Source organism: Metarhizium robertsii, assembly GCF_000187425.2.
Source record: "Metarhizium robertsii ARSEF 23 chromosome Unknown MAA_Scf_3, whole genome shotgun sequence".
NCBI lineage: Eukaryota > Fungi > Ascomycota > Sordariomycetes > Hypocreales > Clavicipitaceae > Metarhizium > Metarhizium robertsii.
In genome coordinates this window covers 4672557-4682418 of record NW_011942171.1, presented here as the reverse complement: position 1 = coordinate 4682418, position 9862 = coordinate 4672557, and the positions used below count along the sequence as shown (strand labels likewise).

The window sequence follows — 9862 nt, the reverse complement described above, 5'->3', positions numbered from 1 at the left end:
AATAGTATTTATAATAATAGTATTAGTAATAATATTAATAATAATAATATTAATAACAGTAACTTTTAGGACTTTTCTAGGCCTAGGCTTTTATCTCTTAATAGTATAAGCCTTTTTTTAGGATAAGGCTTTTATTATCAGGTAATATCTTTTTTAACCTAAAAAGGCCCTGTAAAATAGAAGGGTTTTTCCTTTAATAAAAAACCATTATTTGTGATAAGAGCCTAGCTTAGAGTAATTACTTAATTTATCTAATAACAGTCTTTAGTATTAAAGGTCCTTGGCTTTCCCCAAGGCCTTAAGGGACCAAAAACGTCTGTCGGTGAGGGACTTTGCCCTAGGTCTCGTGACCGTAGCCCTTGTGTAACCAGCCATTTCCGTGTAACATGCCGCCCTTTTGGTGACAGCATCCTCACCGTCCTGCCGACATTAATCTATTTCATAGTCCTTGACAGTTGGTCGTCAAAGAGATCAGATAGCGCACAAACTACACCCACATGTAAAATGAACAAATGAGTTACATAACACAACTGTTCAGAGCACCTTAGATTAACCCTACGTAAAGAATAGAGCGTTATGAAATTGAGTCACTTGCTGTCGAACTGCTGCACATCGGGCAGCAGTATAACGACAGCTCTAGCCTTGAATAAGCAACTTGATCCTAAAAAAAATGGCAAGGGGAGGCAAGGGCTGGCCCAGTGAAAGATGGTAATCGTATGATTAACGAGGCATTGATATCGACCAGGAACTAGGCAAGACAACGCCGTTTTAAGTTGACTATTGTATCCATGCATAAATAACGATTCGTATAAGGTCTTGATTCCAATATTCGCCATGTCTGCCACCTGAATATCCGAGTCCTTCAGACAAGTATCCGAGTCAGGGGCTGGAACTATGAATCGTGACGACGGCATAGTCATTACTATTTCTCTATAAGTACCCAGGCCTCACGTCATTTCATCGATTGTCTAGTCAACAAACTCTCGATACCACTGCTTGGATATACACTTCCTCTTTTTCCTCTACCATCATGAAATCCGCCATTATTCTAGCCAGCACCGCCGCCCTGGCGAGCGCCTTGGTCCAGCCCAAGCCCGCCGTCGGCGCCCAGCTCACGTCTGCAAAGGGAGTTGACGGGAGCAGCTACGGCAAACGGGCCCCAGACATCTGCCTCGAAACAGAGGCGAAAGTGGTCAAAAAAGAAGCAACCTTTGAAGAATGGAAGAAGGCCTGTGGAGCAGAAGGCCTATGTAGCGCCATGCACAGTGAACCTTTGCTTTGGCAGAGAATCCCAGAGCTTTGCGGATGGGCGTTTACCCAGGCTTGTCCGTCTTCGCCTGCAGAACCCTCACCCGCACCAGCTCAGTACGGCTGTCTCGAAACCGAGGCCAGGGTGATCAAAAAGGAAGCATCTTTCGACGAATGGAAACAAGTCTGCAAGACTGAGGGCCTCTGCAGAGCCTTACATAGCGAGCCCTTGCTTTGGCAGAAAATCCCAGAGCTTCCCGGATGGGCTCTTGCCTGGGCTTGTCCGCCTTCGCCTGCAGAATCCTCACCATCACCAGCTCAGTACGGCTGTCTCGAAACCGAAGTCAAGGTGATCAAAAACGAAGCATCTTTCGACGAATGGAAACAAGTCTGCAAGACTGAGGGCCTCTGCAGAGCCTTACATAGCGAGCCCTTGCTTTGGCAGAAAATTCCAGAGCTTCCCGGATGGGCTCTTGCCTGGGCTTGTCCGCCTTCGCCTGCAGAATCCTCACCATCACCAGCTCAGTACGGCTGTCTCGAAACCGAAGTCAAGGTGATCAAAAACGAAGCATCTTTCGACGAATGGAAACAAGTCTGCAAGACTGAGGGCCTCTGCAGAGCCTTACATAGCGAGCCCTTGCTTTGGCAGAAAATTCCAGACCTTGCCGGGTGGGTAATGGCTCAGGCCTGCCCATCCGCAAACAGCGCCTAGTCGATGCTTTTTTTGCAAAACCCCCTTGTGGCTGGTCTTGAAGACTGGGTATTCATAGTCGGCAGTTGGGTGCTACGTGCCCCGAATACCTTGACTTGAAGACTCGATAGTTATGAATCGGGCTGGATGTCGTGGCTGGAAAAGCCGGGAATACAAGGAGGAAGCTTCTACAGGCTTATTGTCATCTTTTATTTCTTCGTCAGATACTTCTCACTCAATATAACTGGCACCCTCGGCGCCACCGTACCACTGTTTTTCGTGATTGACCCTCCATTATGTGACAGTTATGAGCCCGGTAGCACTTTGGCGCTGATCATGGCTCGTTTTGACCGTCTGGCCACTTGCCCACCGACGTGCTGTATGAGTTGTCAGACTCTCTACCCCTCCAATGACTGACTGGCCCTTTGGTTCAACGTGGAGGCCTGTCTCCCTGCATGGCGCAGAGAACCAACACGAGGCGTTGCGGAATGTACACCCAGCCCTGGAGGGTTTTCTGCACATGCATAGTATTGGACGGGAGGCAGCGCCGAGTTTTGGCAACACTCGTGAGCAAGTTGTCTGCGGGGGAAGCATAGGATTTTGCTACTAGTTCGAAACAGCATGCCTAGAGGAGGGACTCGACTAGGATACAGGGTTGACCGTTGTATATATATAGTAGCTCTTATCCTGGACCGGAGTCTATTTTGATAGATGAGCCCTGCTGCCTACCTATAGATGTTGATGCCGTTGCTCAACTTCTCGCCTAAACTCACGGTCAACAACAATGACACCTTGGCCCCCCTTTGTAGAAGTCACGGCACTCAAATCCGCCATGGCGTATGTTTCGACGCCATTCTTGACGGGACTCGACGGCGAAGAATCCGTATCATCAAGTTTGTGGCCCGGGGCGGCGTCGCACGTGGTGCGTTCTACTGAGCTCTTGGAGGAATCGGGACGGTGCCCAGAGCCAAGAGATATAATGCTGCGAATGCTATGCAGGACACGCTCGGGGGGAACTCCAGCAACGAGGTACCAAAGCGACGGGCCGTTTATCGCGACAATGTTGAAGGCGGCTTCGAGGATGGCGTAATATACGATCTGGGTATTGCCCTCTGCAAGGACGTTGCGTGAGCCTCCGATCCGTGTGCTACTGGTGAGAAAGAGTCTGGTTGATATTTCATCACATACGGTAGGTATCTTTAGCATTCCCAGCTCTGCCCTTGCGAATAAGCTGCATCATGATAACCAAGCGTGCTGTACTCGCACCTAAGCCGCTGCGTGAACAGCAGCATTAGCACATGCGCACCTCCATCAACGACCAAGGGGGTGGTTCATACACGAGCGCAATGAGAAAGACACAGGAGACTGCGATTTTCCGGACCGTGGTCATGTTGAGAGACCAAATCTGGAGCGAGTCAGCCTCAGCCTTTGCAGCGCGGCTAGACAGTCGTCGCACAGTTGGGAAACCATACCTTGGGGAGCGGCAAGACAAGCACCGCAACGTCTAGAACAAAGTCGGACACGGAAATGCCCTTAAAGTAGGCATAGTGGTCACATTGCGCCGCGTGGTGGATATCCCACTCGATGCTCTTCAAGGGGCCACACAGATTCAGGGGCACGACAATAAAGGTCACGGTCCACGCGGCGATGAACAAGACGAAGACCACGGTGACATAGTCGAACACGTCGCGGCGAGGTCCAAGGCAAAAGGTGCGCCGGTAGAAAAACACGGCGCTGAGCTTGGTCATGCCAAACGTCATTGCGGTCAGCACGTCAAAGGAAATGAGAGCGCGCGCCTGCGTCAACGCCACGGCTTGGACCAGCGCCCTGTCCCTGGGCATCGCGTAGCCCAGGAATCCCCTCGATATGCCTAGACAGCGTGGTTAGTCGTGGGTTCCGGGCCGAGCAACACGAATTCCGCCCATGCTGACCGAAGAAGGACAGGGCCGCGAGGCCAACGAAGCCGACCTGGCGCCGGGTCAAAACGTTAAGACTCCATTGTGTAGTCAGAGCATCGGGCTCGGCTTACCCACGCCAGTGCCATGGTGTAATCGTCCATCCAGACTCGGCCCCTTTGCTTGTAGCGAGCTACGAAGCGCAACACGACGCTTCCCGCGGTGAGGAGCAGAAACGTGCCGCTCAAGGCTGCGAGCCCATTTGCCTCGACGTCGAGCCCCATGATGTGTTGACGGGGCGCTGAAGAAGAGGTGAGAACCGACGGCTGGTGGAAGAAGGGTCTGGTAGCCTTCCTTTCCTGGGGGCCAAACGGGAGGAATGGCACGACCACATAGGCCATCGGGGGGATGTCGTGCCATGTCGGGATAATCCCCGACTGATGGCTGCACGGAGCGTCATCACATCATGTCTGGGTGCGGACGGTGCTGACGCTGCCTTGCGCGGCGGCATTGGTGATTGGCTCGACTGGAATGGAAGCTCGAGCTTGTCTTACTTCGCGGCCCTCTGGGATACGACCCTTGCGCGAGGCAGCGTCACATTGCCATGTCGATTGGGCAAAGATGGGCCGGGCAGGGCAACACGACACACCGTCTGCAGGCTGTGCGTGAGGCGTTGCCATCCCCACGGTTCGATGTAGGAGCCACGAGGAGTTGGATCTGACTCATGGGTTGTTCGATGTGGTTTCGCTTTCTGGGAGATTGTAGAGGCGTATCGAGGGTACGCGATGTTCAGCCCAGTCGCCGACAGATATAAACGTATATAGACCTCTAGGAGACGCAAAGTCGCTTTTCTTGGAAATTCAAATCTGTAAATTGTTAACTCGATTCTCTCTGTTCTGAATTGTACCGCTATATACTTTATTTAAAAAAAAGAAAGAAAGAAGAAGCAGATATGAACTTCTACCTCCTAGTTCTTGCCATGGTTGCTCTCGCTCTGGCTGCTCCTCTGCCGGCACCAGAAGATTTCTCTCTCCAAAGCACCTGGGAGGTCAGGAGTAGATACAGTGAGTGGTCTCTTGACGGGTTGTATAAAAGCTCGCTAAATTAATGTATTTTTTGTTGCAGACGATCAAGCATCTCATCCCATCGCGGGCGGCCTTTGAATTACCAAGGCCAAGGTATCTGTCAGGGGGATCTACCAAGGTTTAATCCTTTGCTACGCAAATGGAGTTTGGGTGTAGAGTTTAGGCGTGTGAGGGTTTAAGGTTAGAGAAATGTTTTCCAGGGTCAGGGGGAATTGTTTGGATTTGATGCTGCTACAGGAGCTTTATTCACTTCATAGACATTATGATTCGTTTTTATGCGGTCTTCCTTTTAGTATATCACGGTTCTCTGGCTTAGGTACAACCAGGCACACGGTGTTTGTACTTGGACCTTATGATAGAGTGTTGGCACGAATATTGGAATAGCTTAAAAATTAAAAAAAAAAAAAACAAAAAAAACCAATCAATAGACATGGGCTTAGTCCACGACCACGCGGATGCTTATACAGGACGTCGAGAATAAACCCCGTAACGAGACTATACATGGATTGTAAGCACAACAAAGTGTGTTCAAATCTCAGACATGGTCTCTCCTGTTGTCACCCCTCTGGATCTTTTGTTGTATGATGCGGCGGCAGAAGAGTTCATATTACAGATACTTAATAAATATCCACAAACATACTCTAGAGTCTAAATAAATCCACAATCTAAATGCCAAAACGCCCTTCCGCCACCCCTTTATCCAAGCATTCCCCTATTCCTCCTTCTCCCACGGCTTGCTCCCATCCGGACACCTCTTATAGCGATCCAGCAGCGGAATATAATGATCGCCAGGACGATAGTAGCAAGCAGAGTTGTCAATAGCGTGCTGGCGCAGCTTGTTCCAGTCGCGGCACATGCGAACCTGGCCTATCCCTGATTCCACCACGGTCTCGTTCTCCTGCGCGTGCAACCGCCCCGTATACCGCGGCGTGTCGTCAGCGGCACACATGACGTCCTCGCGAAGGACATGTAGGCAGTGCGTTACATGTCCGTATGGCCATGTCTGCGTCTTGTTATCGTGGTACTGCATTATGACGTCGCGCAGCAAGAACTTCAAGGGCTTGCTATGTTAGATGCTGCTTGGCACGCGGATGAGCGAGAAGGGCTTACCACGCAGTGTAAAGAGTGAAACCCGTGCAATATATATATGCTCCTGGAGCTGTCCCAGGGCCAGTGCATGGCGGTAGGCAAACCCTTGGACTGGGCAACGTCGTTTTGCAGCGCGACCCATCCTAGGTACCAGTCATACTCGGGAGAATCCCACATAGGGTCTTCGATGGTATGGTCATTATGGGAAATGGGCACCGGCACGTTGGTTTCTAGATCAACTAATGTCAAAAGCGTTAGTGGCGTATTCTGAAATATCGCAGAGCATTTATACTTCTTACAGAAACTTGGAGAGGTGAGAGAGCACCGCTGTCTGGTCAAGAGCAGAGCCGTAGAAACGGCAGTAACGCCAAGCATAAAAAGTAGTGCGTATATTATCTTCCTTGCCCGCGTCAAGGCCAATTCTTGTGCCGAGAATGTGGCGTCATCATCAGACTCAACGTCGTCTTGTGAAGCACGGGACGACGTCTGACCCAACAATTTGTATTTTTGGCGCGAGTGCATGATTGCAATTGCTCACGGGGTGGCATGTTGTTCTTCAATTAAAGAGGAACGTGCATTCAGAATAAGTACTTGATACATTTTATCATAAGAGATGCCGTGGTCAAGACTCAGACACGGAGGGATTACTCTGAAAGTAAACACTGCCTCCGCCTCGTCCGGGCGCAGTAGACGCACGCGAACCAACAATATCTACACGCCAAAAAGGCAATTCATTGTCATGACGGATTGCAGGACAAAGGAGCCCTTTGTCTCGTGGAGCCGCTCAAAATAGACAAGGCAGATCCAGCACTGTAGATGCATCTCGGACCTTGTCTCAAAGCCCTGCATTAGTCTCTGACAACCTGCCTGATAGGATACGAAGTCCTCCCAGTAAACATTCAGCTGTCGCCCTGAATCCTTCTCCGAACCCCCACAGCCATGTGAGGCCCGTGTTACCTGCGATGTGACGCTGTGTTGGTCCCCAAGTCAGACTGGTTGCCTGAAGCGTCAAGAGCGCCCAACACGTAAAAATACGGAGTACGTAAAAGTGATATCGGGATTGACGAAGCCGTGCCGCTGTATCCGGTCGATTCCTGTCTTGTCGTTTTTCTTCGAGGCGCATTTCACATCACGGTCTATTTGCGTCCATTTTCATCATCAAATCTGCCATAGAGAGTCGAAGACCATATACGGCGTAATACGGCACCGACGCTCGACCAAGCAACATGGGTTCAACAAACGGCAGCAGCCAGGTCTTGGGAGAGTACATGCACCCCGTTGTCGACCAGAACTCCGAGCGAGGAGACCCTTGGCAGCGAAGCTACGGCGCGCCTCCCCCCGTGGGCGATCTCGTTCCGCGAAGCTCGCCACTGATCGATATCCGCCCATTGCTTTCTGAACCAGGGCACACCGCCGTCGGGCATCTCAAGAGTCATGGATTCGGGGTAGTCAAGCACCGCTCGGCGTCCCTGGAGTCATGCTATACAAACAAAGGAGAGATGGACGAGGAAGCCGTGGCGAGCATGTATTACCCTGAAATCAAGGAACTAGTTGCAAAGACCCTGGGCGCCGAATACGTCCACGTTACGCATAGCGTCTTTCGGCGAGGCGCAAGAGCACCAGAGCCGTTCAAGATGCCAACGGGCTTGAAGCCATTGCCGGCAGACGACGGCAAACATGGAGACAGGGGGGCTTCTACAGAAAAGAGCAAGGCAAAGCAAGGCAAGCCGGCAGACTACTGGACATGCCGACCGCGCATGTCTATATCGACACCGGCGCGCGTCCCCCATCTCGACTTCACGCCGCTCTCTGCACGGCGGACGCTGCGCTTTCACAGCCAAGAGATCTACAAGACAGCCCTGGAGCGAGGCATGATTGCGGCCGAGGACACAATCTGTCAGGACCACGCGTTTCGACCGTCCGACAAGGAATCAGACGCCCTCATCGCCAGGCAGTACAATAACACCGAGAGCGGGCGACTTGGGCCCCGATACGCCGCGTATAGTATCTGGCGGCCCCTGAAGAAGGTGGCCCGCGACCCCCTGACGTTCTCGCCGCGAAAGGAGACGCCCGCCAGCGCCGAAGACGACATGGTACACTGGCGATATGAGAACAGGGTCCCCGGGCCCCCGGAGCTAGGCGGCGACTGGCTAAAGGAGTTTGCCATGCTCGGCGTGAAAGCGAAGGAACCGCCGCCGGAGCAGAGCCCTCGGCATGCGAGCACCGGCTCAGAGTGGTACTACGTGTCGGCGCAGGAGACGGACGAGGTCCTGTTCGTGCAGCTCTTTGACAGCGCATCGCTGGGCGAGGATTCCCAGCACGCAGGTGCCCCGTGGCATGCGAGCCCTGAAATCGGCGCCGCTGCCGGCGATGAGCTCAGGGAGAGTATTGACGTTCGCGTCCTTGTCCTCTGGTGAGAAGAGTGCTGTAGTATGTATCATTCGCGCAAAAGACTGCATTGTGAAGTTGTGAGAAAGTAATTTATAAGGACTGACTCGCTGGCTGAACGCTTTGATGCTATCTAATCAGATTCTTTGTGATGCGAACCGCTTAAATCTGTCTGAGAAGGAATATAAAGAAAATAACCAGGAACCAGAAATAGGTTGCTCTTTCCCACCGCAAGTATTCCACAATGTACTACGATATACCACAGTATTTCACAGTATGCTATAATGAAGTATAGCATATTATAATAGAACGTGTAATAGCCGGATACTTGACTTGGTCCTGCTGGCTATTATAAAGCCTCTGGATGACTGTCCAGCACCTTCGCTTTCCCAGGGCAGTTTGCAACCACGCGCTTCTGACCCCTTTTCCTCTCCTTCTTGGAGAGATCAACTACTGTCTTGTGCTTGGGCGGTTCCAAGATCTTGGCATAGTCAAAGTCTATCACCATGACCCGGCCCAGCTCCTCGTTCCAGAGCAGGTTGGCATCGTGCACGTCATCGTGGTAAATACCCTCGTTTCGAACAGCCTCCGAGGACCGCTGCACCTCGAGTGACAAACCTGGCGATTTTCCCTCTTTGACCGTTTGTCCCCCCCAAGACATGAGCATCATATGAACTGCTCTCAGGCCTCCGGGGAGTATGTAACCGCCGGGAAGCTCGACCAAGCCCAGATGCACGGGTACCGCGTCGCCCTGAAGCCGGTGGAGCTTCTCGTATACATTTGTCTCGTGCTCCAGGCTGCACAGTAGCGTGGCCGTGGTGCCCTTGGCGACAAATGTGTATCCGTAGGGTGCCAGCTCCAGCTTGAAGAGCACCCCGGTGCTCCCGTACATGCCCCAGGGGGACAGCAACTCGCAGTAGTCGTACGGGTCCCTGCGAAGCTGCTCGTTGACGAGGCGGGTGAACTCGGCCATGTCGATTGCGTGCTGCTCGTTTCCACCGACAGCACGGTGGAATTGCACGTTGGGGCAGTTGTTAGCGAGGTGGCGACCCGTCTTGAGGCCAAGCAGGCAGGCCTGCGTGCAGTATTGCTTCGCCGGCTTGTTGTATGCGCGGCGGACGCAAGTATTTGTCTCGCTGTCCTCGGATACGTAGCCCTGCCGACCCCATATGGCCAATGATTCCTTCGCAGCCTGCGTCGACGCCTCCAAGTCCGGGCCCTCGGCCGCCTCGGATTGAAGGCTCTGAAGGCAAAAGCTGGCCAGTTGGGCCACTGCGGTATTGGACATGTGCGTGGACCAGTCGTCCTCATTCGCCGCATCCCTCACCACCCTTTCTGGCACGCACAGATGGTGATACAGTGTCCGAGGCTCGGTTGGATCATAGTAAAGGAAAACATAGAACTTGCCGGCGGCGACATAGCCATACGAAACCCCATAGGTTATCATGAAGTTGAACACCCGTATC

The 9862-nt window shown here is 52.3% G+C and overlaps 5 protein-coding genes across 5 annotated transcripts; 2 read left to right on the top strand and 3 right to left on the bottom strand.

Moving 5' to 3' along the window:
- Positions 1 to 1030: 1030 nt before the first annotated feature.
- MAA_08773 (uncharacterized protein) lies at positions 1031 to 1960 on the top strand (the record flags this gene model as incomplete). The annotated part of the gene is made up of 1 exon (XM_007826771.1): positions 1031 to 1960. The coding sequence occupies one exon, from the start codon at positions 1031 to 1033 to the stop codon at positions 1958 to 1960; it is 930 nt and encodes a 309-aa protein (XP_007824962.1).
- Positions 1961 to 2668: 708 nt separating this feature from the next.
- On the bottom strand, positions 2669 to 4235 carry MAA_11011 (uncharacterized protein; the record flags this gene model as incomplete). The annotated part of the gene is made up of 6 exons (XM_011412956.1): positions 2669 to 3051; positions 3128 to 3213; positions 3277 to 3344; positions 3412 to 3809; positions 3871 to 3907; positions 3969 to 4235. 6 exons carry the CDS (start codon positions 4233 to 4235, stop codon positions 2669 to 2671), a joined length of 1239 nt encoding a protein of 412 aa, XP_011411258.1.
- Positions 4236 to 5631: 1396 nt separating this feature from the next.
- Positions 5632 to 6530, bottom strand: MAA_08772 (uncharacterized protein; the record flags this gene model as incomplete). Its single annotated transcript, XM_007826770.2, has 3 exons — positions 5632 to 5979; positions 6030 to 6247; positions 6308 to 6530. The coding sequence occupies 3 exons, from the start codon at positions 6528 to 6530 to the stop codon at positions 5632 to 5634; spliced, it is 789 nt and encodes a 262-aa protein (XP_007824961.2).
- A 704-nt stretch (positions 6531 to 7234) lies between these two features.
- Positions 7235 to 8425, top strand: MAA_08771 (GA4 desaturase; the record flags this gene model as incomplete). The annotated part of the gene is made up of 1 exon (XM_007826769.1): positions 7235 to 8425. The coding sequence occupies one exon, from the start codon at positions 7235 to 7237 to the stop codon at positions 8423 to 8425; it is 1191 nt and encodes a 396-aa protein (XP_007824960.1).
- Positions 8426 to 8745: 320 nt separating this feature from the next.
- Positions 8746 to 9843, bottom strand: MAA_11010 (Peptidase S28; the record flags this gene model as incomplete). Its single annotated transcript, XM_011412955.1, has 1 exon — positions 8746 to 9843. The coding sequence occupies one exon, from the start codon at positions 9841 to 9843 to the stop codon at positions 8746 to 8748; it is 1098 nt and encodes a 365-aa protein (XP_011411257.1).
- Positions 9844 to 9862: the final 19 nt, after the last annotated feature.